We start from the raw sequence: 26632 nt of genomic DNA on the forward strand, positions 1-26632 counted from the left end.
CCTACTGAGCTTCAATGAATTTACATCTGGATGTATAGATGTAGTGAGGTATGGAGGGAAAGAAGGAGCACCGCGTCTGTTTCTTCACTGATCTTAGGTACATGTCAATTTCAATGTTTAATCCCAGGCACCAATTTCGAGGATGGACTGGATCGAATACATACGAATACTCGCATTACTTAACCATAATGGTTTCTGGCTGTTTTGGACTCCGTTACTACTTCGGAGTAAAGCGCGAGATGGATTTTACGTTGCCGCGCTGGGCTCAAGACGGGGGATGCACTGGCATTATCACCCTGCCTTTTGTTTCGACAGCTGCCGATTCCAACGATAGCAGCCGGCAAGCAAGAAATGACGCGCTAAGTATGTTGTTTTATGCCTTATTGTGCCGCTGTGCTGCTGTGCCATGCCGAAAAGAGAAGTTGGGTTGAAGACAATAGTTCCTTGGATCGAGGGAACGATTTCTCAAACCAACTGCTGCCCAAGACGGGGCGGGTGGGCCATCAAACACCCCACTGCTTTGCTTGGCATGGAAGTTTGAGGATTTATCCTCCGCAGTGCAGCTTTCCCCGGTTTCTTTACCCCCGTCTTCGATTGTTACTTCTTTTTTTCAACCAAAGAGACACCACCTCAGCCACATTACCTAAGGTATCCAACCACAAACCATGGCCGCGACTCAAAAAGATCAGAGGGAGCTCGCGAAAGCGGCTACTCTCGCCCATGTCCCGGGGGGCGAAGAATATGAGAAAATGATTTCGGGCATGCTGTGAGTTGCAATGTCACCCCAACTGTATCCCCTCGGGAGTGATCTGCATCTTGGGTACCTGGTAAGACTAATCGAGGTATGATAGCTACGACTCCATGGAGAAGGGACTAGCAACCTCCCGATTTGGAGCACGGCGTCATTGCCATGAATACAACAACCACTTCCCTTCGGACCCTGCTGCAACCTTCGACACACTCGCCGAAGAACGTCTGCGGATGCTCCGCCAGTTTGTGGGCCACGTTGGTGACGATACCTTCATCGAGCCGCCGTTCCGGGTCGACTACGGCTGCAACATCAGCCTGGGGAAACGGTTTTACGCCAACTTCGGCTTGATCATTCTGGACTGCGCCATCGTGACCGTTGGTGAGCGCGTCATGTTCGGTCCCAACGTTTCGCTTCTGTCGGCGACCCATGAAACCGACGTGCAGAGTCGGCGTGACAACATCGAATACGCGAAGCCCATCACCATCGGGGATGACTGCTGGATCGGCGGCCACGTCGTGGTCCTACCTGGTGTTACCATCGGTGAGGGGTGCACGATTGGCGCAGGTTCCGTCGTCACCAAGGATATACCGGCCTGGAGTGTCGCTATCGGGACCCCGGCCCGGGTTGTCAAGCAAGTCACACCGCTTGCGCCGGAATCTGCTCCATAGGTAAATAGGTACCTTAACTGGTGAGTAAGTCAGGCAAGAAAATGCATCAAACCATACGCGATACGCATCACGCGCAGTCCTGCACGCTGTGGATGCCTCCACTATCCTGAAGTACCTTACTAGATGAAGGCCGTGTCCCTCGCCAATTTTGCTTTTTTTATGCACCCTGGGCCCAGCGGGCTTGGCCTGATCCGTTGAGTTCCCTCGTTGCTCCCTTACTACACGTGCCTTGCAGGGAGGGGATGATGCGCCGACCAGTTGTTTGACAGTTGTAGGGGAGTTATTTGACAGGTATCGCACTGAGAAGTGGTTGCCGATTTGGGATACTCCGACTGGGTAATCGATCTCGCCACGGGACCCGGATCCCGGTTTTGGGGTCTCCGACAGTTTATGGACGAGTCCGGCGTGTTTCCTTTTAGGACTCTCCGCCACACGGTCCCCGCTCCAGAGTGGCACCTATTGTGGGCTACCGTGGTGTCCTGAACGGGGCGCATTTGTGACCGACTTTGTGTCTCAGTATCTCCCACCGCTCGTCGGGAAGACCAACAAGAACAGGGATCCGGGGCTGCGGGCCGCAAAGCCTTTTGATCGGGGATTCTTCGCTTGATCATCGGATCGAGAATTCAATTCAGGTTTCGTAAGAATAATAACCGTCTCCGCAGCTTAGATATCCTCGAGCGCCCCCAACATTCGATCTGTTGTTCTTGAGGACCAAGAATACCGAATGCATCCACGGACATTCATCGATTGTTCCCGCCGACTTGCCGGCTTAGACTAGACCATGGCAACTCAAACCCAAACTATCGAGAGACATGAGATTGAAACTCGTCCAATTGCCAGACCGCCCGGCACGGACCAGTAGTGTCACCGAAGAGTACCGGACCGGTCGAAGATGCGCCCCCTAGCGAGCCCAAATTTGACCGTGCCACGCTTATCAAGTTGATGAGCGCCGGGTTTTGTTTCTTCGTTGCGGGCGTCAATGACGGAAGCACGGGGCCGCTAGTCCCCTACTTCATGCGCCAGTATGGCATCAACACGACTACCGTCTCCGCCATGTAAGTCACGCTCACACATAGCCCGAGCTATTTATTAGAGGGCCACATTAGGCCTTGGCAGAAACGGAGAAACTCTCCTCTAACCACCAAGCATTCACCCTCAGCTTCGCCGCCAACTTCTTCGGCTGGTTCTTCACCGCCATCACCAACACCCACCTCTGCCAATACTTCGACTTCGGCGCGCTCCTCGCCCTCGGCGCCGCCTGCCAGCTGATCGGCCATGCCCTGCGCGTGTGGGACCCGCCATTCGGCCTGCTCGTCTTCTCCTTCTGGTTCATCACCGTCGGCCAGGCCTACCAGGACACGCACGCCAACACCTTTGTCTCGCGCGTCCCCGGCGCCCACCGCTGGCTGGGCTTCATCCACGCCATGTACATGGCGGGCTGCCTGGTCGGGCCCTTCGTCGCCACCGCCGTCGCCTCCGCGGGGACCGTCTCCCGCTGGTACTTGTTTTATACCTTCCCGCTCGCGCTGGGCATCGCCAATATTGCGATGGTTTTTGTCGCTTTCCGCGCCAACGTCGGTCGCGTAGCGCGTGCGCCGTCATCGTCGTCGGATGATGCTAATGCTGGCAGTGGTGGGCAGGGGGGCCAGGAATCGCCGAGGGCGGGCTCGAAGAATGTCACCGCTATGGACCTCATCAAGACCACGCTCACGACGCCGAGCGTGTGGATTCTGAGTCTGTTCTTTTTCTTTTTTCTTGGTGCTGCCGTCACGGTGGGCGGGTGGCTGGTCGAGTACCTGGTTGTTGTGCGGGGTGGTGAGCTGGCGCAGATGGGCTACGTGCCGGCGGGCTTTAACGGTGGCTGTTTTTTGGGGAGGTTGCTGCTGGCGGAGCCTACGCAGAGGTTCGGTGAGCGCAAGATGGTGTTTATTTACGCTGTGCTGTGCGTTGGGTTGCAGTTGTTGTTTTGGCTGTGAGTCTCCCCTTTTTGCTTTCACAGATACCCTCTATACGCACTCGTTGAGGCTTGAGGATACCAGGCTTACCGTTCACCCCCAGGGTTCCGAATATCATCGCCGCTTCCGTTGCAGTCAGCTTCCTCGGCTTTTTCTCCGGTCCTTTCTTTGCTACTGTAGGTCAACACCCACTATCCCTAACGCCCTTATTTCGTTGCCCACCAGAGTCCTGACAACCTCGCCAGGGCATATCCGTAGCCTCGAAGCTGTTCCCGCCGGCGATCCAATCCACGGCCTTACCCTTTGTGTTCGTCATCGGACAAGTCGGGGGCTCTGCCTTTCCCATCGTCACCGGCATCCTGGCCACTCATGTTGGTGTGGCTGTTCTGCAACCGATTCTTGTCGGCCTGTACGTCGCTGCCGCTGTGACTTGGCTACTTGTCCCTGCCCCGAAGTCAACCGCCAATACTGCCCTACATCAGGAGTAAAGGGGTCGGTTCAAATTGGTGGCGTTGATATTGCGGCCGGGAGGCTTTCATTAGAGCGTCCAGGCTTATGAGGGCGTGGTTGAAGGATGAGAAGGTGCCGCCCGACTACCGAGGCTTGTATGCTCAGAAGCCTTATCAACGGCGGGTGGCGGTCATGTTGACGAGAGGATGAGGTAATGAATTATTGTTCTGGCCGATCTCATGTTCGCAACGGGGATTCATGAGAACGATGGGTATTGCCCATGATAGAATAGGACCGTAAATAGATACCTGTAACCTACCTAGTACCTCCATGTAATCAAGAAGTTGGGTTCGGGTTCCTGTCGAACGCAGCTCACGCTGACTCTCTAGAGTCCATTCATATTGTCAACACTGGGACATGTTTCTCCTGGCCTGAGCTGGTGTTGCTCATTTGCGGTCCGGGCAGGCTCCGTCTCCCTTTTTGCTCATCCAGATCCCCCGGGCCCAAGAAATCCCACCAACAGAGTCCAATAGCAGTGCCAAGACGTTGCATCTCTCGGCTCTCGACGCAATCTCTCACCGGGCTCGGGCCCACTGCCCCGACGCATATTCCAGGAGGTTGTTGTTTGCATTCGAAGGCTGGGCACCGTTTCCGGCAGCGCTGCGAAGATCACCGGTGTATCCGTCGCCTTGAGCATGAAATGGTCAGCGTTTGTGGTGACAAAGAGACGCAGGACCGGTGATCATCGAGGGGTTCGATCGTGGCTTCGTGTGGAAAATCTCCCGCCAGGTTCCCGTTGATCTGCGATGATCCAGCCACGAGGCATCATTCGTGTAGAAACAACATCCCACAACACGATTTCAAGACTACCTGAAGATATGCAGGGTTCTGGACTATGCGCTTTTCCGGCGTCTCGGTACTGGCTCAGGGGACCGTTGGGGATAGCAAATCCCGGATCATACCCCTGGCCACGAGACGATCACCGTCAGTGGATCTCTCAAGTTGAAACCGCCAGGGCGGCCGTCGTCCATTTCAGGGAAGGATAAACCGCAAAGATGCCAGGTCAATACGGCGTTCGCAAAGCAATGACGCGGTTGCTGGTAGCTGTTAATATCTATAAAAGCATACGTAGATGTCACGGCCTTGGCTTCAAGATTGCTTTTTGAAGATACCAGCAACATTACGTTCAGGTTTCCACTCTTGATCAAGTCTCAGTAACAATGCACTCGCCGGCTCTCGCTGTTCTTCTCTCCGCCGCCCTTGTGGCTGGCCAGACCAACACCGAACTCCAGACCCAGTTCCCTACGGCCGCCAGCTCAACTGCATTGCCTGCGGTCCGCACAATTGCCGCAGGTGAGACCTTCGATGGCGGGATGGCTGAGTGGGATCGCAGCCCGTCGACCTGCCAAGATCAGACCGAAACCGGTGACAAGGACGCCGTCTTCATTCTCGAGGAGGGCGCCACCCTAAGCAATGTCATTATCGGACCCAACAACGGCGAGGGTATCCACTGCAAGGGCACCTGCACGCTCAACAACATGTATGTTCCCCTACCCACCCCAGACCCATCCCACCGAAACCACGGGAACTAACAAGCCGCACAGCTGGTGGACTAAAGTCTGCGAAGACGCCGCGACCTTCCTCCAGTCCTCGGGAACCTCGTACGTCAACGGCGGCGGCGCGCGCGGCGCGTCCGACAAGGTACTCCAGCACAATGGCGGCGGCACGGTGGCGGTCAAGAACTTCTTCGCCAGCGACGTCGGGAAGGTGTACCGGTCGTGCGGCAACTGCGACTCGATGCAGGAGCGCCACTCAACTTTCACCAACATCCGCGTCGACGGCGCCAAGGTGGTGGCGGGCATCAACATCAACTATGGCGATACCACGACCATCTCGGACTCGTGCCTCCTCGACGGTGCGGATTGCTGGTTGTATGAGGGTAATGAGAGCGGAGAGGAGCCTACCAAGGTGGGGAGTGGCCCGGATGGTACTTCGTGCAAGGTCTCTGGGGTTAAGATAGAGGGTTGTTAGAGTGCTACCCGCGGGGTGTGTTGGTGGTATGATATGTAAGAACTTTTGGGGGTGGTTGCCATCTGTAGAAGATTTCAGGGGTACTGGTCCCTGTTAGGCATTTATTCAGTCTGGTGTTTATTAGAGCCTGTCACTAGGAAAACAATTCGTCATGTGTGAAGACGCCTGGATCTATTGCCGTCATATCCTCGTCCGAGTACACGTAGGCAGTGGTCACCGAGATGATCCGGATGCCGTCCTCGCGCGCCGCCAAAATAGCATATTGCAGAATGGTGTCTTTGGCACGGTTAATCTTGAACCTGTCGTTTTCCAGGACTTTATGGAGATGCTAGTTCTGGAGATCGATGATCAGGAGCGCGGGATCAACGACGATAAGCGTCAGCGCACACCACAGGTTCAATTGTCGCTGGATGAACTCTGGGGATGGAGGGTTGAGTGAAGTGAGGTTTAAGCCCGCTTCTTTGGGTCATTGCCAGAAGTTTCTGGAATTTTTAAGGACGGTGGGCGACTGGTCCTTGCGGCGTTGGATTTGCCAGTGCGGCGTCGGCATGTCGGCGTCTCGTGACAGATGGAAAAGAAGGTTGCAAGCAGATTACTTGCTGCCACTGACGGTGAATGGAGTTTGGAAAGACCTAGTTAACTTCGTTGCGATCTAGTCGATGTGCTCTTTATTCCAAGCGACGGATCGACTGGGTTGACTGGCAGAGACGGGCATGTTAACATCGACTAGGGCACGCAATGAAGCGAAAGGTGTCTGTCTCACCGAACCTCGCTGGCTTTCCTCAGCATTGCGTATTGTGTAGGTAACCGGTGTGGAAGGAACGGCCAAGGTTGTTCTAGCACCTGAACTGAGCTGGAACCCCGTGCGTGATGTTGTAAAACTTTACGCCCGTTTTATCGCGTGCCCGTTTCTCCATTGCAGCCAGTTTTCCGGGGCACACATTTCCCGGACCTTCCTTCCTTCCCCTCGCATCAATCCCCAACAACTGGCAACAAGTTACCCAACACATGAATATCTGGGAATACCAGAGATTTGCCGTACTATTGCTGGGCGGGCTTTTGTTCATGACCACACTCTCTCTTTTACGGAGCTCATCTTCACAAGCGTTCTCCCGCTCCCAGCGAAAGATCATGGGCGCAAAAAAAGCTGGTATGCTCCCTCTCCCGCGTTGAAATTGGGATGAATCCGACCGGACAAACTGACACAGCGATTCATCAGGGGGTCTTCCCCCGCTACTGCATTTGACGATCGAGGAAGCCGCGGATGGTGTGACGAACCTACTTCAGGACCCTGTCCTGTTAGGGTTCAGCTTCGGTCGAAGGTAATCTTGCAAAGGGTGCTTAGGTTCGGTGCAGCCAAAGGGTGCACAACAAAGACTTGTCTCAACAGTAGGCTCTCGAGCTTGTAGCGAACTGTAGTTGTGATTGCTAACTGGAGAACTCCCAGAGCTCTCCAGAACGAGTGGCTATATACTAGCTGATTCCTGAGTGCTCAGTGTGCTCAGTATGCCCTTGGCAACTGAGCTCACTGATCAATGTTGAGCCATCCCGGCTCCTTATTGGTGGCCCTGTCCTGGTGCTCAGTGTGCTCAGTCTGTCCTTGGCAACTGAGCTCACTGATCTCCTTGACCACTCCGTTGCCTCCTGTTTGGTTGCTAATGATTGGCTCGGGGCGTCCCGCGCCCCCGGGGTTCCACTTGTTGGCATATCCGTGACACCGGTCCTGGCGGAAGTCTCACATTTCATATGGCGACCTTACCGCCCGCCAGTCATCCGGATCCTTCTCACCTCCATCCCCCGTCCGAAACTGTTTCTGTTCCTCACAGTAATCACCCCACCACTTCTCAAAGGCCTGCCGACTATACAACCGTGTCGGCGCCCCCTCTCCCTCCCCAAAGAGGTCCAGAATGTAGTCGCAGTACATCCACACACCCTCGAGATGGTGCGGCAGTAACGGCTTCTTGTCCTTGCGCGCGGCCACGACGGTGCCGACATGTGACTGCCATGCCGGGGGCGCAAACCCGGAGTCGGGGTCGATGTTGAGGTACGTGGCGATCTGGTTGTCGAGGTCAGCGAGGTTGGCGGACCGCGTTCCTACGCGGTGGACGACCAGCGGGATCCCGATGAGCCCCGGGAGGGAAGGGACGGCCTGCGAGAAAACGGGATGGTCGGCGGAGATTGTGGTCGCGGACCAAGGCGGAGATCTGATTTTATCGACGCTGCACCGGATAATGACAGCTTGGACTTGGGCGGACCCCGGAGCGTCGTGTGTTTGCAGCGTTGCCATCGGAGTGGATGCGGACGACTGCGACCGTGGGGTGGTTGGGGCAGGTGGCTGGGTGGCTTTAGGCGCGGGCACCTGGGTAGACGACACCTCTGGCTCGGAATCTGTGTCTATGTTGTCCCATTTCGAGTAATCTATGGGTGCCATGGTCGCCAAACCCTTCACTGCCGTTGATGGTTAAATAAAGAGGTTGTTGGCGAGGAAATTGATGGCTCAAAAGCAGCTGTCGACCTTATTATTCTAGGGCATGAAACCTCTTTGTACTTGGAGGAACTGTTGTGTGGGGCACTGCGTGCCCCGCATGGCAGACCGCCCACATTCTGGCACTTGCCCATATGTTCTGGTTTAAAATTGCTGACGTTGTGTCAGAATATCGGGGTGGAGGCTTCGGATATAACGTAAACGGGGCATATTTAGCTTAACTAACCTCTCATCTCAACGGGTAAAAACCAAAAAAGACACACCGAACACAATAATAAAAGGGACACGCAACAAGCGCTGAAACAACCATACTTGATTGCCTGATTAGACCAGTGAATCCCGTATTCTGACACGTTGCTTCGCTCGTCAGTCGCGCGGCCCTTCGCTGCGCTACGGTGCGCTTCCTTCCTCTCTCCCGCTCCTGGCAATTTTCCTGTCCCTCTCCGGAGGACAATCCGGGTTAGGGTTGGATACGGGAGAGACGAAACGCCAGTATCTGTCCGTCGGCCAACAACTCCATTCCATCTACTTAAACTTCTTATCACACTTATGCCAATCATTTCTATTATCGTTCTCAGTACTCATACCTCTATACTCTCGTCGTCGCTAGTTATAAACCCACTTAACCCTAAGGGATCCTCCCCCGCCACAGCGTCTAACGCCTGCAGTTGCGTGATAGCATGATCCAGCAACTTCAATCCCATAGCTCGTGATGGTGTCTCGCGGTAGACCCTGCTGCGGTCGAAGGGCCACTCAAACATCAGCCCGCCGAGTGTCTTCACCCGCGACACGGCCACGTAGGAGAGACCAGAAGCAAACTCTGGCGCAGAGATATCGCAGACGACCTTGTCCAAGGTGATTCCCTGTGACTTGTGGACGGTGATCGCATAGCTGACCAACGGCGGGAACTGCTCTCTTGAACATGAGTTGGCGCCGACCATGAAGTCCTGCCGCACTCGGAGGATGGGGACAACCAGCTTCTCCCCACTACGGAGCGGCTCCCCGTTTGATATCGTGAAGGCCGGGCCGTCGTAGTGGTCGAAGGCCACCATAATGAGCTCGGGCCGGTCTCGTAGCACGTCGACACCTTCTTTCCAGGATATGTTGTAGACTGTGCCCTGTGCGCTGTTGACGAGCCCGACGTCGGCCCACAAATCCCGCGTCAGCATCACCCTGCAACCAACACACAAGGGCAAGCGCTTGGCCAAGTTGCCGGCATTTGAGGATTCAACCTTCTCCGCACCAACACCATCGTGCTTTACCTCGACCTGAATGGCGGGGCTGTCCATGCCAAGCATGTGTTGGTGGTTGCACTCGACGACCTGGCCCTTAGTGGGATAGATGCGAAGCGTATCGGCAAAGTTGTGAACCACCGCAGGATAGAGCTTGACAGAACACCTCAAAGCAAGGAGCTCTCAGGCGCGTGGATGTGGTAAACAAGAAAAATATGTCCCATAGCGTTTTGAATACCGACTGACTTTATACAAGTCGGCTGGGGGCGGTTCTGCTTGCTAATTACAAGCTCGGCAGACCCATCTTCGTTCTGTCGCGTTCTGGATATCGTAGCCAAAGCGCCAAATCCATGACCGCGTTTCTTCAATGCGCTCAGATAATGTATAGCCTTTGAAATGGCTGAAGAGTCGATCCTCACAGGTAGACTCTGGTGTGGACTTGAATTGCGACAGGATTGGGGGAAGTACTAACTATACTTGCGTGATTGACTTCAATATGGGCCCGGACGTCAAAACAGACGCCGCTGGCGGGTGCTGCTGGCACGGCATGTTCGGCGATCGTGCAGTCATCGTCAAGGGCTTCCCTATTCAAATTAGGTCACGCGCGAATACGGGGTTGGAGATACCACTCGATATGGCCGTTGTTGCTGGTGCAGGCGCTTCCTTCTTTCTCTGATCCTCCAGTTCCCTCCGGGCCTCTTGTAACTCCTTCTGGACCTCCTGCATCTCCTTCCGGACTTCCTGCATCTGTTTTCTCACGGGAAGGGCTCCCAAGCACCCACGAAATACTATCAAGCACTCAGCTATACCCAATCGGGATAATCGTTTTTTCCATACGTCCGAGTGAATCACCAATACCAAAATTTCGGGCCGCTGTCACCTGGCCCAGCTTACCATATCATTGCGTGACTTCCGCAAAGTCGCTTCGAGATCAACAGCGCCGAAGCAGCAGCAAAATTGTCGACGACCCAGTGACATCGACAACCCGATCTCTTCATGTAATGCCCTCACGCCGGTACGCTGCCATTTCTTTTATGCTTAGGGGCTCAAACTGACCCTCTCGATGCACTTCTAGAATAGGTACCTTTGCCATGACAGAGCATTCCAGGGAACCATCCCTCGACCGTGCGGCCCGCCGCCACCCGTCAAGATCTACGAGAGCCTAGACGACCTGTTTCAAGATATCTGCACTCACGGACAGGCACACGGCTATAGCATCGTCAAGAATGGGAAAAACGGACTCAAATACAAGTTCAGATGTGCCAAGGTTCGCAAGTACAAGGCTCCTCCGAAATTCACGAGAGCAAGCGGAGGAAGTCCAGCACCCAGATGACCGGCTGCAAGTTCTGACTGACAGCCAAGCCGCTACCTGACGGCAAGTGGCTGCTAGAGGTGCCTGAAGGAGAGTTCTCAAGTCACAACAACGTCAATCGACATGATGATTTTGCTGTGCCATTGGGGGAATCTCGGAACTTTTGGCCCTGTTAGCCCTGTTTTACGTGAATTACATACGTTACGCGAGCTGACGGTCCGTCACTGGTAAAACGAAAAATGATTAGTTATCCCGATTAGGTATAGCTGGGTGCTTGATAGTATTTCGTGGGTGCTTGGGAGCTGTTGGAAAACCTACAGCCACGGATACCGAGATGGGACAGTCACACGTAGCGAAGACAGTGTAATTACGTCCTGTTGACTCGATTGATGATCGACTACAGATTACTGCAGTGCCACCGTTGTGATTTCTGTGTCTTGTTCAAACAGCTGTGGGCAGGCGTCTGATCCTGAAAAATACCGCATCTGGTCCCCTGGGTCCACCTCAGGGGGTTTGATTACGCCTTGGCGACCACACGCCAAAGGCGTGGTCCTAACACTGTAATCTTGACAGGAGCCCTTCCCTTCCCATTTTTTTGTTCGTATGTGAATCTTGGCGATCCCAAGTCTATAACCGGGAGATCACAAAGGGGGGGGGGGGGGGGGTTATTCCATGTTTCAAATAAAACAACGTTTCTTTTTAAACCCGGGCAATATTTTGCGGAAAATTCCTCTTTTTGTTCTACCCACCTCCCACGGGTATGGTAACTTCCAAACAATCTCCCTAGGGCTTGATTCCATACTTCCCTTCTCACCTAACGGCCGGCAGTATCCACTGCCAACACCGTCTCCTCGGCCGACAAGCCCGCCCACTTCCAGCACGCATCCCACAACTTCTTTTGCATCGCCGGGTTACGACTAACCTCGGCCGAGGCTGCCTCCTTCTGCGCGATAAAATACCCTCTTTTTCCCTTAAATTCTGAACCAACACTCAACGCCACCAAATCCCGGCCCGCGTCTGCCGTCGTCCTCACCACAGTCGTCAAGTGCCTCACCACGGGCATCAGGACATTAATGACCCCAAAAGCCCGCCTCATGATAGCGTTCTGCTCGGCATGCGCCCTCGACCCAACCAGTCCGCCGGGATCCATGGCGGTTACCGTGATCGACGACAGTCTCGTATCCTATTCGCTCAAGGCGGCCACAGTCAGCATTCCCATCCATCCCCCCTGATTTTTCCAAACTCAACCACAACACCAACCAAAAGACCCACTCACCCTCACCAACCGCGCATTCAAATCATGCATAAACGTCACATTCGCCAACTTCGCCGTCCCATACCGCCGAAACCCCCTCTCATACACCTCCCCCACCCCATCCGGCGGCGGGTGCACCAGACCCTCCATATAATCCCCCTCCGGCAACCCAGCTCGCGCCTTAGACCGTGGATCATGCGCCTCGGACCCGAGCAGCACGACGCGCCCGCCGCCGGCCGTGTCCATGCTGCCGAGCAGGCGGAGCACCAGCAGCATGTGGGCGAGGTGCGACACCTGGAAGGTGACCTCGTAGGAGTCTGGCGTGGTCTGCTGGCCGTGCAGCGACCAGGCGAAGGCGTTGCAGACGATGGCGGAGATGGAAGGCAGCTTGTTGGCGGCGACTTGGTGGGCGATGCGGGCTGTGAAGGCCCGGACGTCTGCGAGGCGGCCGAGGTCGAGGGTCTCGAGATGGGTTCGGGACTTGGGGTGCGAAGAAAGCAGTTTACGGAGCTGGGCTGTGTGAGGGTCTTGCTCCGGGGATGGGTTGCGGACTGTGGCGATTAGGGTGTATTCGGGGTGGGAAGTGAGCAGGGCTTGGACGAAGCCCAGCCCGAGGGAGCCGTTGGCGCCGGTGATGATAACGGTGCCCGCCATGATGTGGTAACAGGCTTTGGCGTGGTAGATTGTTTTAGGAAGGGGTGAAGCAAGTCTACATGAACGACTGACAATGGAAAGTATCCGAGTGCAATACAGGCACTCATTTAATACCACCAGTGCGTTCCACGGTGACATTATATCAACGTGACAAGATCATCATGGTCCATCAACTCCACTCCATAACTGGCCGTGCTCTTGCCTCTTGGGTGACAAACCTCTCCCATAGCTCCCGTGGGATCTAGTTGCTGGAGTCCCGACAGAGGTGTGAGGCAGACGCCTCAAGAGGAATAGGAGTACCCAGTTTTGCGGGCCCGCCAAGTATCCCACTTGTCCAGTGTCGGAATTCCGACATCACAGGGGAGAGCCTCGTTCACCAATCCAAGCCGTGCTCGAGTCCTCGCGCTCGAACAACAACACAAGCGACATCAGCCCATTCCCTACGTGTACTAAGCCTTGGATCTGTCTCTGTGCTACCTGCTTAATCATGGACCCGCTAGCCTGCAGCAGCTGCGGGCGGACTTATTCCTCCGGTACGGACCCTCGTCCCTTGATGACCAACCCCCTGCCCAGCGCGGCCTTGTGGCTCATCCTGTGTTCAAGGCCATTGCATTGACCATCATAGTGTCCGTACTCGGCCGTCACCGCCTGCGATGCAGATCTCGGCCGAGGAGCCGGAAGAAGGCTTGCGCCGAGTGTTCACGCTCCAAGGTGCGTTGCGACCAAGGACTACCGGCTTGTTCTAGGTGTTCAATTCACGGCTTGTTATGCGCATACCAGAAGGAAGGCGGAAGTCCGGCTCCATCTTCCAGCCGACCCTCCATGGTGTCACTCGGCGCAGGGCAGATCCCTTTGGCTCCATCCTTGACTCCACCGGACACATTCTGGACATTGGCTCCCGACAAAGGGCCAGATCTAACTGATTCACTAAACCCATTCTCCGTACCGAGCTGGGTGTCAAATGAGGCGTGGGATTGGCAGACACCGCTTTACGCGTCTGACGAAGGCCAGGGCCGTGTCCAGAGTTTTACCTCCAATGTTGCACCTGAGCCCACATCCGCAACGAACAACCCTCAAGGGATCACACAGAGCTTGGCCGGGAATAGCTTTCAGTATTCGAGCATTTATCCCTTCGAGAAGTCGGCAACTGCTGAACAGGGCCTCGATCTTGTTGACCAGGTTCTCAAATCCTATGTGGATGGCGTGGCTCTGGGGCTTCGCCCGGGCCCCTTTATCCACCACCGGAATTGGGACCACGACCGCCGTCCTTTAGTTCTTGTTGAAGCCACGGCAGTTGCCCATCTCTATGCGATGGTGACACCGCAATCTGATGCTGTGCTTTTACGATCCATCAATACCCAGCTGGTTTCACTTCAGCGGAATGTAACTAAGTGCTGAGTCTCCCGCCTACAACGCTAGAATTAACAAACAAGGGCAGATAACAACACAAACGCGAGCCGATGATGTCTCCATGACGCAGGCTGTTCTTTTGTACTCAATGATGCGCATTTACCGGTCAGGACCTACAGCCTCGGAATGCATCGATAGAGTTCCCCTGAGGTTGATGCAGGTATGGAGCCGGAACTCTTTCTCTAAGTTGCCCCACACAACACCAAGTAACAACCCTCTTCCCATCAGCACGTACTCAGTAAAAACATGCATTACATCCCACCGTACACCAACGTCACATCAAGTGACTGGGAATTATGGATCCAGACCGAGACCTTACGCAGGTATGTACCTATACCCGCACAGCCCTTGGAACCCTCCACCTCAGCCCCTACTTACACCACCTCCACCATCCAACCCTTCTCCACTCCACCAAAGACCCCCAACTAACCCCAACCCCCCAACACCAGATGCTTCCTGACCCTCCACGCCCTCGACCACGTCACGCACGCGCGCCAGTCTCTCCCCGGCGCCCTATGCGCCATGTTCCCCGATTCCCCGCTGCCCTGCCCGCCCGACGTCTGGGAGGCGCCGACCGCCGAGGAGTGGGCGGTCCGGCACCGCGCGTGGGAAGAGCGCTGCGCGCCCGACGGGCCGGTCAGGGCGGGCGAGGTGCTCAATTGGGTGTGGGGGCAGGGGGCTGGGAGGGGGGAACAGGTCAGGAGGTGGTTTAAGGAGGCTGGGGAGGGGATGGGTGGGGTAGTGTGGGAGTGCGCGAGGGCGCAGGCGAGGGTGGGTGTGGAGGGGGGGGGATGAGGGGGTAGTTGGGGGAGTGGTTGTGGGAGGTCTCGGATGGATGTGGTAGTTAGGGTTATCTTTTGTAAGCATGTCATTATAAACTAGTTAGCGGTTAATATTGCGAGATATTGGATTCAGTTCAAGGTACCTGACAGGGCTATCGTATTGGTATTTGGGATATACATTCATGGTAGTCGCCAAAACACAGAACTGTAAATCACTCATCTCGAACCCCTGCCAGCGCGCTACGACTCCTTCTTCTCGACCGACTCGTTTGCACCATCGACTCCCTTCAAATACCGGTTTATTTCGGCAAATTGTGTTCCGTGGTTAAAGATCATCTCTTCAGACTTCTGCAGTGCCTCTGGGTAATCTGTCTGTAACAGTTCCCGTGACTGCTGGTGCGCCTCGGCCAAGGCCTCCGGTGAGAATTTATCCCGCACGAGTTTCCCAACGATTTCGTTGAATCGAGCGCCGACTTCTTGGGGAAGAGAATCCTAAATAAACTCTTTATTAGCGTTGAATTCACGCAGAACTCACAAGATCAGGAAGTCAAAAGAGTCCGTGTTTAGGTACCTTCAAGTAGATTCCGAAATCCACGGTCGGCACCCACCACTTCTCTTCGACTTTGAGATCGACCGAAGAGTGCTGCTTCTGCACTTCTTCGACCCGCGCGGCCATTACCGCGAGTTGCTCCTCGCGCGAAGGTGTATTTGAGGTACTCATTGGCGCTAGGGTGAGCGGAAAGATAGATGCCAGTCAGTCAGTCGTTCGCGAATGGAATAACGGTGTTGAAATAGTTGCAAGGTTGGAATTTTGGCTAAACCGATGAGGAGGAGGGTCAAGCTGGGGGCATGGTGGCTTAGCCGCTGGTCTTATCCTTGACTTCCATGCAGTACGAGCCTAGGAGGACGTCGCGCAGTACCAAACTCGGTGTTGGGTAACCAGCCCTTATTCGCTCGAGCTTTCATCGCAACGAATCCTTCGAGCTGATCCATGATTCCGCCAAGCAGGCAGCGCCCCATTCAGACACCACCGCGCAGACCTTGTTCAACCCTGTTGGAAGGGAGCCACAAGGGTACGAACGAAAATAACAAGGTCACCAACATGGGTAGGATTTTGATTAAAGAGTCATCAAATCACTGGCGGCACGGCCCCATGTATCAACTGCTTGTCGACGCCATGGATACATGGGAACATGGGAACGTGGTATGCTAGGGCGCGAGACCCAAGGGAGAAGTCGCGCGTTTTCGACAACGGACTCGGTGTTTCAACGTTTTGTATAGTTATCCTTAATCGCTTTTCATTTTCTGGCTCCTCCAGACAGCCGAGGCCGACAGCTATCATCGTCGACTGGTGGTAGCAAGCCACTGTTCAATACCTTTCTTTGCCAAACGGGGCATTCCCCGGTACTTCTTTTCGTCGTAAGTCTCATCAATCGTTTTCGCCAGCCTCTTGGCCTTGCTAGTCGCCAACTTCCTGTTGGCCGAGGAACCAACGGACTTCAAGAACGCATATACCTCCTTGGTGAGCGTTCTGCGCTTTTCCAGCACCGTTGGATCTTCCGCCTTCTCCACGGCACATAGAGCACAGCTGCACTCAAAGCCCCATGTAGTCATCAGCGCCCGCTGCCTGTCGTCGTACACCCCTGACTCGTCGTAACTGTGGACGATCTCTTCTCCCTTGGCGATGTTCTTCGTTGCCCGGATGACCATCAAGTCACCAACGAACTCCCTCTCCGAGTTGGGAATACAAGAATGGTTGATGAGGGCAGCCCAAGGCCACAACCCAGCACCACCGCCCTGGCTCCCCTGTCCATCCTTACCCCCCACACCAAAAGCGTTCCTCGATATAATGTCATGCACCCGGAACACATCCACAACCGGCCCATCGCCCGTTTCGTGTACCTCCTTCCCTTCACCGCCATCCCAGTCTCCAAACGAGCCCATCACATCCCCAATCAAAGACGGATTGTTCATCAACCGTTCCACCACCGCCCTCCTCAACCCCACAGGCGCCACCCGAATCCTCTCATCGCGCACATCGCACGTCACCGCCGTCAACGCGCCCTCCTCATGACCCCAAACCACAGAAAACGCCTTCTCACACATCACCACCTCCCCCGCCTTCACCTCCCTCCTCGCAAACAACCCGCGCCCCCTCCCCACCCCACTCTCCCGCACCTCCACCGCCCCCTCCCAACTCGCCACATCCACCCTCCCATCCCCCCTGACCAACCCAACCCTCACCGCCGCCAAATCATGCCCCCCCTCCCTCTCCTCCCCCACCCGCTTCCCACACCTCCCCCACATTCGCCGCCGCCCCCCTATCCCCCGGCATCAGCTTCACCTGCGCCTCAAACATCTCCTTCGCCTGCGCAAACCGCCCCAGCGCGTACGCCGCGGCGCCCGCGCGGAAATAGCACTTGGCGTCGAGCTCGCGCGAGCGCGCGTCGTCGCCATCCGCGCTGTTGATCAACGCGGCGAGGGCGTCACGGTGCGCGGCGTCGTGCTGCCCGAGCAGGAGGTTGGCGTGGGCGCGGTTGCGGTGCAGGTCCCGGGTTAGGTCGGAGGCGGTGGCGGGGAGGGCCAGCGCGGCGGTGTACCAGGCGCAGGCGAGGGCGGGGTCGTTTTTGGTGAGGGCGGTGTTGCCTTTTTGTTTGTGGGCGATGGCGCGCTTGGAGGCTTGTTCTGGAGTGGGGGGTTGGGTCGGGGGTTGTTGGTCGGGAGGGGGGTGGGTGAGGAGGTCGGAGGGGTGGTCGATGCGGAGGGTGGGCTCGCCTTCTTCGGTGAGGGTGAAGTAGGGCTCTTTGATGGTGAAGGTTTTGGAGGACTCGAGGATGTCTTTGCCGTGGCGGGTGTTGTGGAGAACGATTTCGAGACGTTCCGTCTCTTCGGCGTCGTCTTGAACCATGGTCCAGGATCTGGTCGAGAGTGTGACCACGGGGCTGGCTCGCTTGATGCGCAGCTGGAATCCGCGATGGTGTGTTTCCATGCGGAGATCAGCCAGCTTCATCGGCTGCAGCTCTGATGAAGAAACAATGCATGGCGGGTAGGGGTCTCCGACGGCGAGAGCGGGCATGCTCTCTTGTTGGGTTGTCATACTGCCCATGTCGGCCATGAGGGCGGCGCCGGTGGCTTGGCCGATGGCATCTTTGGCCTCTCTCGGGGTGCGAGCATGGCCGGTCACTTCCGCACGCTTTTTGGTATTGCCTATGACCGTGGTTCGGATGCGCTCTGCCTCCTTTTCAGTCAGGTAAATTGTACTGCCGTCGGGTTCGGAAGCCATGGTCATCTGACAAGGGGGTTGTTGGGGAGAAAAATGGTTGAGATGCCGTCATCAATGCCAGCGACGCTGACTGAAGACCCCGGAAAGGTTTTCAGAAATGTACACTAATTTTCCCGGCGTCTTTCTTTTCATGTATTTACGTGAAACCATTACGCACAGAAAATTCTGATCTGGCAGCCGAATCTGAATGAACTGTAACGCAGAGCTGTGGGTCTGTAAGTTTCAAGACCGTTGAAGGGTTGAACCCCTCACAACCAGCCACCCCTGTGATCATGTTCAACCACCATCCATTGTCTCACGAGTGCAAATTGTTCACCAACGGCGAGACTCGTCTACTAGCTTGTGGGTTCACAGATTTATGACACAAATCAGGACGGTTGAATGTTGGTTGATGCGAAAGCCAGTTTCATCCGAAGATTTAACCCCTCATCCCCTCAAGCCCACTCGGATGGAGCCCCCACCCCCTCCCTGACATGCCACCAGCGATACGGAGTAATCTTTTTTTTTTATTCCATCGTCAGTCCTTTCGGGCCTCGCCCAGTCCCCCAACTATGTCAACTCGCCTTCCTCCGCTCTTGCGCTTCCTTCCCCCAACCTCTGGATCTTTTTTACATTTCATCGTCACCCCCCAGCTACTCCCATACACAAGAACATAAACATCCATAAATTGCGTGTTCAACCCTCGCATCTACTTAAGGGAAAGTTCGTGCTCAGAGAAGGGAGTGGAGAGCCAGTGTTGATCTATATCATGCCGCAGTCCCCTTGTTCCTCTACCATTCCTTTGGTTCAGCTGATGATTCTGTACCTTACTGACTTCTAACTGGCAACATTGGACTCAAACTCCGCCCCAAAGTAGACGCCGGCTGTATTTTTAATGCCCGATGGGTAGGAACTGGTCGTTAATGCTAGTTAACAGCGTTTACGACAGTTCAGTGTTGCTCTTGGGAGGTGGCGAGGTTCGAGCGGCTTTAAACACCAGTCACCTTGCTCCCAGTTTGTCGACCAGCAGCCGCAAACCCCAATGCTTCCCATCCAGTGCCGATAATACTTAGCTTCATGGTGTTATTTAACATATCTAGTCTGATGACTTTCCTCCCGGTTCGTTGCTTTCACGTTTCTCCCCCTCTTCGAATGCACCTGGCTCGGTAATGTCAATGCCCTGTCTCATCGCCTCTGCCACCTCCGCAGAGGGCCCTGTAAACCACCGATGTGCCCAAAGTACCCAGGAGCCGACGGCAAAGATGGTCAGAACTCCAACGGCAACAACTGTATAGTTCAACGTTTGACTGGTGACGGGGTTGGCCGTGGGCAGGCAGAATACTACCGTGATAAATAAAATCCACAGACAGGCTGCAGCCGCGGTCGGCCTGGACAGGACGTGGAGGTTGAACGGCCCCTTCATTGCCGTGAAGGACTGGTGACAGACCAAGCCGATGAAGAGAGGGATTCCGTAAGATAGATAGAGGCCGATGGTCGCTATTGAAGTGGCTGCCGCAAACGCAACGCTTGATCCAAGTGAAGGCAGAGCAAGGCAGAAGGGATAGCGTGGCCGACAACCATACGGCGCGGATCGGTGACCGGAACCGGACATCAACCTTGTGGAAGAAAGGATGCTAGTGAAGAGTCAGCAGCGATGTCCGTCGGTTCAGGGGTAAAATCAGGGGAGTCTTACAATCCCGCCATCACGAGCAAATGCAAACATCATCCTGCTGTTGCTCGTCATACTGAACAGCCCGCAATGCCACACGCAGACTCCACCAAAGTCAGCAGCCCATCTCAAAAGCAAAGGGACGTAAAGCAACAACTCACCCATAATCAAGCAAAACAACCCCAACGCCCCATTCTCGCCCGCCACATCCACCAAGATCTGCAACACCGGCTGCCCATACACACTATCCAGCGTCCTCTCAAAGTCCTGCACCGAAAACAACAACGCCATCAACACAAAAAAACCAAACAAGGCACTAAACCCCACGCTCGACACCACCCCAATCGGCGCGCTCCAACTCGCCCTTCGCGTCTCCTCACTCAAATGCGCCGACGCATCAAACCCCGTCAGCGTATACTGCGACAGCAGCGCGCCGCACACCGCAACATACACGGCACTCGCGCGGCCGCTCCACCCCTCGGCGCCCTCGGCGCCGGTCCCGTCATGGAACCGGCCAAACACGAACGACGCCGGCTGGTGGGTCGGCGCCTTGGCCAGCACGGCGATGCACAGCGCCGTAATGCCCGCGCTGTGCAGCGCGATGGACACGTTGTTGAGGTGCCGCAGGATGCGCACGCCGAAGGTGTTGACCACGGCGTGGGAGAGGAGCAGCGCCGCGTAGATGCCGATGGTGATGGATGGGGTGGGGGTGAAGGAGGGGTTTTTGAGCGTGATGGCCGTGGGGATCAGGTTGGCGAGGCCGAAGGTTATGCCCGTGGTTACGGCTACCTGTGTGGAGGGGGGGAGGGTGTTAGTGGGGGTGGTGACTTTGTTGGCGGGAGGGTTGGGGATGCGGCGGGGTGGGGGATTACTTGGCCGAGGAGGTTGTACCACCCCGTGAGCCACGCTGCGAACGGTGACCAGCGCGGGGGCGCGAGCATGGCAGACCAGAAATAGGGTCCGCCGCTGGTCGGAATGGCGGAGACGACCTCGGCCATGGCGATGGCGACGAGGAGGGTAAAGAAGGAGACGACGATCCAGCCGATGGACATAACTGCGTGATTGAGTGTTAGTACTTATTCTTCCGGTTCTTGAACAAGGCGCGTGTTCCAACATACCAGCCGGACCCCCGGTGTTTAACCCATACGAGAAGAGGGTAGAGATGCCAGTGATAACGCTCTGTTGGTCGGTTTCTCCCAAGTCCATCAAGGGGAAGCGTTTTTTTGGTACTCACGATGATTGAGAAGGAGACCCCAAAGTTGTGCGCCAGTCCCCAGTCCCGCTTCAGCTCTTGTTTGTATCCGAATTGCGCGAGTCGGTCCTCATCGCCCTCGTCCCTATTCGAAGGCCGCCGTTCCACGGGTATCTCTTCTGGTTGCATTCTGATGGGAAGCAACGGTGTCGATTAGCTGTGCTAAGATAAGCCAAGGTTGGTGAAAGGTGACCTTGCAACTGAAACGACTCGAGGTTTTGTTTTCACCCTTCGCCGATATTAGGTCGCACGAGGGATCTCCCCAGCGAAGAACCTTGGCGATAAAAGGGCAATGTCACCTGCCCGTCCCGGCGGAACATCATGTCTGATTTCTGAGCTTATCGGCGCGCCACAATACGAACCATGTCTTTCCGCGCGGGGAAGGGAGTCTGGGTATGACTGTGATTCGATGATGCACCCAGCATGTAACCTTGGGACCGGGATGACGGAGTGCCAAGGCGAGTGTGGCACGGAAGGCTGAATATTCTCCCTCCGCTGGCGCCGCGAGATGCCAGCTCCAAAGGACACCTGACAAGCGACCTGGTGATAAAGAGGAATGTGGCAGAAACCCATTGCCGACATGGACATTGCTTCAAAGCGTCACAGTAAGGGGGTATACTAAGAATGGAAGTCATGTATGGTGGCTCACGACAGCTATAATTCCCCTACAACGCCACCCCATGCTCCCAAAGTCGTTCAGACACACCTCATCGATGTTGGTGACGGCATAGATGTAAATACGTCGTTTTTGCGACGATATTGGAGACGCCGGTGAGAGTTGCGAGCCTGCCCCAACAGCAACCACTGCCACTAACTTCAGGTTGCTTTTTCCTCACTGTGCCCATCGTCCCCATCCTTGTCGTCAACTCCCACGGCATCACCATCCTCGTTATCACCCTCCTCGCCATTACCTTCTTCGACACCCTCAGCCTCGTCAACGCGCTCCTCATCACTCCCCCATATATCACTCTGATCCTCGGTGCTATCCTGGTCATCATCCATGTCTTCCCCTTGCCCCGGTTCAAATTTCAGAAGGACCTGAATGACGGCCTCTAGTCCCTTGATGGCATCCGGGCCGGGTTGCAGTTCATAGCGCCGTTTATAACCTTTCACCATGTTCCCGTACTCATCTATGTCGCTGTCCCCTTCGTACGACGCGCTATAGTCTGATTCCCACCCTCCGCCCCAGCGCACATAGTCTGACTGATCAAACACTTGTTCATTCGTCTCATCTTCCACCTCCTGCTTCTTCTTAGCCCTCTTTAGCATGAGCTTGGCGAGATAAAGAGGCGTGAGACCCGGCTTGACCAGATTGCGCCTCCATCCTCGACCGACATAGTACCATCCACCTTCCTTCGCATGGACGTTTGCGCCGTTCGATGAGAGCCACTGCACAGCCGACAAATGCCCCTTGATTGCAGCAACATGCAAAGGTGTATAACCCCGCATGTCTTCGGCATCCATGTCGATAGTGGGCACTAGGAAGCCAAACACTTCGCCGAAGTCTTTCCCAAGGCTTTCATCCGACGTGACCGCCATGTGCAAGGGCGTGCGGCCATAGCTGTCACTCTGTATTTTGCTGCTCGGATCCCAGAGGTGGTTCCTCGCGAGGTCGGCGTGCCCGCTCCACACAGCCCATGCTAATGGCGTTCTACCTCCGTAGTCGGCAAGGCCGATGTCGGCGCCACCCTCAATGAGTGCCGCCGCGACCTTTGCCGCACCGTGCTTGGCCGCGTCGTGGAGCGGCGTCATCCCGCCTGCATCCATGGCGTTGACGTCTGCTCCCGCCCGCAGGAGCTTTTTGACAACCTCGGCGTCGTCGTGGCAGTACGCATAGTGGAGCGGGGTTCGCCGGCGGACGTCGTGGATGTTGACATCGGCTCCCCATCTCATCACATAGCCGAGTACGCCCTGCGAACCGCGAGCAACGGCGTAGTGCATCGGCGTCCAGCCAAGAAAGTCCTGGCGATCTACGGCCTGCTTCACCATCCATCCGTGACGCAGTTTCTCGGGAACAACATCATCACAAGCAGCCTTGTGGAAGGTCTCGAAGCCGAATTCACCGGGCAGTATCGTAGGGTAGTCCGAAATGTCCCCTACCAAGTCGCATTTCCACAGACGGCCCTGGCATTTATATAAGCCCATCAGGCGGGGAAAAATGGAGAGGTCATTGTCCGCTGCCACTTGGGCGCTGGCCCATGTTATAGAGTCGACGAGCTGGTGAATTTTTGTGTCGTCGTTAACGAGTTGGCCCTTCCGGAAGTTGGTTGTTTCGGTAAGCACCCTCAGAAGCTCCATCACGAGCGCCGTGGCCTCTGACGCTACGTCAGTCCTGTTGTCGCGGTGGAACAAGGCTGTTTTCTTCAGAAGCCCTACGCATGTGAGGCTGACTCTCCTCCAGTCGCCTTGCTGCTCGAAATGGTGCACGGCCTCTAGCCCGCGTTTGAGAATGACGTGGACGGGCGGCAGCAAATTCCATGCGCTCAGGGGCGGGAGAATGCCATAGTAAACCTCGTCGACGGAGCCAAGGACGCCGGTAGTTTCGAGTTGTTGGGCCAGGGCAGAGAGTGTTTTGTTGGAGAGTTGATCCGTCGCATGGTTATACCGGTATTGTGTTTCAGGATCGAGGAATGACCGTATCTCTACTTCCGTTCCGAAGACTAGAGCCCCCAACAAGGCGCAGTGTCTCTCTGCGGCTTTCTCCGAAGCAGCCCACATGAAGGCGGAGAATATGTGGTGGACGTAGAGCTTTTTGAGGTCCATTGGTAGCTGCACCGCCAGAGTTGCCTCCTTGGCTATCCCATACATGAGTTGTCGGGCCCAGTATATCCACTCGTCGGTCTCTGTAGGGGGGTGGCCGCTAGTGTTCTGTGCGAACCCAACGATGCGATGCGTCTTGATCGGATTGCCCAGCCCCTCGTCTGTACACTTGTCGACATCAATTATGTTCTCAATACTGTTGTCGGGCAACCACAAACTCAGGTCTCGTCTCAGAATTCTGGCATCAAACGAGCCCAGTAGTATGAGACTTTCCTTTTCCTGCGCAAACTTATTCTGTGACTGAGTGGTGCCTGCCAACCTTCTTCTGGGGCCATGGGCGGCTTCACCCTCCTTGCTTTTCTCTTGGTGGTAAACAGAGTATAACCAAAGCGAGAGAGCAGCCTCAATGTCATCGGCGCAGGTTTTCCAGGAATTCTCCTCTCGGGTTGCACGGAACACGACGGGTTCATGAACGCCGCAACTCGAGGACGTGAGGTGCCAGATCAAAGTATCGCCACATTGGCCACTACGGCCGAGGAGGGTTTCCAAGGCGATCTCGATTGCAGAAGCTAGACCAACGGCTTCCGCCGAGGCGGGCCCTCGCCAGCCTGCTAATGCTCCAAGATCTCGCCTGATCAACATCGCTTGGTGTGCTCTCGACTTGCCAACGCTAGTGGGGCCTCCAGCTGCAGTATTCTTTGGCTCTTGAACGGGGATGATCCGGTAATCCCAACGGCCTTGGTCCTTCCAGGGCCTAGTGTGCGTAGCACGCCCTTCGCCATCCCATTCACGCTTGTCGGGGTGAAGCCATGGAGCATTCGAATGGTACGCAAGCGTCATTGCCAGCCAGTCCAGTTCGTGCTCGGGAGGTACTGGTTCGGAGTTGGGGCGCTCGGCAAGGTTGCGGCGAACCAACGATCGAAGGGCAGCCATGAGAAGAGTGGCGGCAAGCTGGGCGATCGCGACAGTCCAGTCCATCCCACGTAGTCCCACAAATTGGACCACGAAACCGCAGAGAGTGAGCACGGTAGCCACCGTGGTAGTCACCTCTACGGCTGTCCCCACGGATGGCTCTTCAGACGCCGAGTTTCGTTCCAGCCTTGACCTTTGCGAAGTTACTATAGCGCGTTGAGCCTTGGTTGGAAAAATGGCAAATGACTTGAAGGCCTGGTCGTTGAAGGTGCCGGATCGCTGCAGCCAGACAACTCGAGCTTCTTTCCCCCCCGTTGCACGGTATCGTCTTTCCGAGGTGCTGCTTTCCACAACATGGCCACAAATCGCAGTACCCAACACTAGCATCACAGTCCCCACCACCATGCAAGGAAAAGCGTAACCGTCCGGCGGTTCTTTCTGGAGTTGGGTGTTGTCTCGAAAATATGTCGCCGTCAGTCCGGCATACACGAGCAAGCATGCCTGGAGAAGCGTCCCGAAGGCGGCAACCACATAGGTTTCTCGGGTGGTTGCCATGCTTCCAACGTTTAGCGACATATTCGGGGAATGGACCGCTGTATTGCGGACGACTGCCACCGGGCGCTTGGATATCTCGTCAGGATCCCCGGCCGGCATGGACTTTTCGATGTCTGTCGCCCTGGCTTGTTTCCGATCGCCGAAAACGGTGGGCATGCGGTGTTTTCTCCGCCTAGCTTTCCGGTGAGGTGAAAAACGGCCTGAAATGGTATCCCAAGTGCTCGGCCCTATGCATGATGAACGTCCGGTAAGCTCGTGACTTTCTATACCTTCTTATCGGACAGTTGGGCAGTCAGTATTCTATCACTTACTGTACTCGGCGATGTGTTTCTTTTTCTCGTCGTCTCTGAGCTCCATAATCTCGAGGGTTGGAGCAGCGTCGAGGCCCCAGGCTTTGATCTCCTCGTTGTGTCGGGAAACAAAACTCTCGTCGTACTCAACGTTATAACCCTGGCTGTCTTCGGTATAAGGATCCTCGTTCGCCTCAGCATCATGACCTTCGTAGGTTTCAGCGTCTTGGTCCTCGTGGACTTCAGCACCGTTAGAATCCTCGTTGTCGGCGACAGCAGGCGCCTCCTGGTTGTCTTCGACGTTATAAACCTCGTCGTCTTCAGCAACATAACCATCGTCATCTTCAGCATCATGGCCCTGGTGGGCTTGGGCATGAACACTCGGTGTGCGCGTTGGGGCTTCGCCGCCGAGAACGCCCCCAGCTTCATCGCTTAGAGTGGGGTCTGAATCGTCACCCACGAGGATGATGAACTCCCGGATTTCACCCTCGCCCATGATTCTGACAATCTGTTGGCCGTTCCAGAGCTCAGAAACCTCATGGGAGGTGGACGACATCAGTTCCGACTCTACAATCGCACGGCTCTCCCATGCCCTCCCGATGAGAGCCTTGAGCCAGGTCGGGCCTCCGACACGGATTGCACCAACCACGGCGGTCATGATGCCCAGCGGCACCATGGCCAGTATGATGTTGTCGGCCCATCCCATGCTCTGGCTCATGAACTGCATCGTCACCTTCTCGCCAAATAGGGCAAGGACACTTCGTACATTCCGTGGTTAACAAGTGACGCTCACATAAGGTGACCAGAGCGTGACACGTACGGCGCAAGGTCTGAAAACAGATTATTCGCAAAGTCGTCTCCTCCAAAACCCTCCCCGGTCGCCCCGACGACGAGCCAAGCCCAGCAGAGCAACTGAAGGAAGCCGGTGGCCGACATGGTGGACTCCT

The 26632-nt window shown here is 55.6% G+C and overlaps 8 protein-coding genes across 8 annotated transcripts; 3 read left to right on the forward strand and 5 right to left on the reverse strand.

Moving 5' to 3' along the window:
• Nucleotides 1-665: 665 nt before the first annotated feature.
• On the forward strand, nucleotides 666-3862 carry CHGG_00266 (uncharacterized protein; the record flags this gene model as incomplete). The annotated part of the gene is made up of 6 exons (XM_001219486.1): nucleotides 666-766; nucleotides 852-1386; nucleotides 2260-2474; nucleotides 2579-3391; nucleotides 3478-3550; nucleotides 3620-3862. 6 exons carry the CDS (start codon nucleotides 666-668, stop codon nucleotides 3860-3862), a joined length of 1980 nt encoding a protein of 659 aa, XP_001219487.1.
• Nucleotides 3863-5044: 1182 nt separating this feature from the next.
• On the forward strand, nucleotides 5045-6294 carry CHGG_00267 (uncharacterized protein; the record flags this gene model as incomplete). Its single annotated transcript, XM_001219487.1, has 3 exons — nucleotides 5045-5364; nucleotides 5429-5811; nucleotides 5993-6294. 3 exons carry the CDS (start codon nucleotides 5045-5047, stop codon nucleotides 6292-6294), a joined length of 1005 nt encoding a protein of 334 aa, XP_001219488.1.
• Nucleotides 6295-7380: 1086 nt separating this feature from the next.
• Nucleotides 7381-8286, reverse strand: CHGG_00268 (uncharacterized protein; the record flags this gene model as incomplete). Its single annotated transcript, XM_001219488.1, has 2 exons — nucleotides 7381-7428; nucleotides 7615-8286. 2 exons carry the CDS (start codon nucleotides 8284-8286, stop codon nucleotides 7381-7383), a joined length of 720 nt encoding a protein of 239 aa, XP_001219489.1.
• A 635-nt stretch (nucleotides 8287-8921) lies between these two features.
• On the reverse strand, nucleotides 8922-10319 carry CHGG_00269 (uncharacterized protein; the record flags this gene model as incomplete). The annotated part of the gene is made up of 2 exons (XM_001219489.1): nucleotides 8922-9725; nucleotides 10185-10319. 2 exons carry the CDS (start codon nucleotides 10317-10319, stop codon nucleotides 8922-8924), a joined length of 939 nt encoding a protein of 312 aa, XP_001219490.1.
• Nucleotides 10320-11698: 1379 nt separating this feature from the next.
• On the reverse strand, nucleotides 11699-12793 carry CHGG_00270 (uncharacterized protein; the record flags this gene model as incomplete). Its single annotated transcript, XM_001219490.1, has 2 exons — nucleotides 11699-12067; nucleotides 12161-12793. 2 exons carry the CDS (start codon nucleotides 12791-12793, stop codon nucleotides 11699-11701), a joined length of 1002 nt encoding a protein of 333 aa, XP_001219491.1.
• A 487-nt stretch (nucleotides 12794-13280) lies between these two features.
• Nucleotides 13281-14998, forward strand: CHGG_00271 (uncharacterized protein; the record flags this gene model as incomplete). The annotated part of the gene is made up of 6 exons (XM_001219491.1): nucleotides 13281-13326; nucleotides 13419-13504; nucleotides 13574-14176; nucleotides 14274-14363; nucleotides 14432-14526; nucleotides 14653-14998. 6 exons carry the CDS (start codon nucleotides 13281-13283, stop codon nucleotides 14996-14998), a joined length of 1266 nt encoding a protein of 421 aa, XP_001219492.1.
• Nucleotides 14999-15947: 949 nt separating this feature from the next.
• CHGG_00272 (uncharacterized protein) lies at nucleotides 15948-18268 on the reverse strand (the record flags this gene model as incomplete). Its single annotated transcript, XM_001219492.1, has 3 exons — nucleotides 15948-16036; nucleotides 16362-17052; nucleotides 17282-18268. 3 exons carry the CDS (start codon nucleotides 18266-18268, stop codon nucleotides 15948-15950), a joined length of 1767 nt encoding a protein of 588 aa, XP_001219493.1.
• A 1075-nt stretch (nucleotides 18269-19343) lies between these two features.
• Nucleotides 19344-26621, reverse strand: CHGG_00273 (uncharacterized protein; the record flags this gene model as incomplete). Its single annotated transcript, XM_001219493.1, has 9 exons — nucleotides 19344-19534; nucleotides 20078-20705; nucleotides 20789-20970; nucleotides 21035-21095; nucleotides 21151-21298; nucleotides 21443-21758; nucleotides 22005-25595; nucleotides 25707-26443; nucleotides 26506-26621. The coding sequence occupies 9 exons, from the start codon at nucleotides 26619-26621 to the stop codon at nucleotides 19344-19346; spliced, it is 5970 nt and encodes a 1989-aa protein (XP_001219494.1).
• Nucleotides 26622-26632: the final 11 nt, after the last annotated feature.

Source organism: Chaetomium globosum, genomic scaffold (genome assembly GCF_000143365.1).
Source record: "Chaetomium globosum CBS 148.51 scaffold_1 genomic scaffold, whole genome shotgun sequence".
Taxonomy (NCBI): domain Eukaryota; kingdom Fungi; phylum Ascomycota; class Sordariomycetes; order Sordariales; family Chaetomiaceae; genus Chaetomium; species Chaetomium globosum.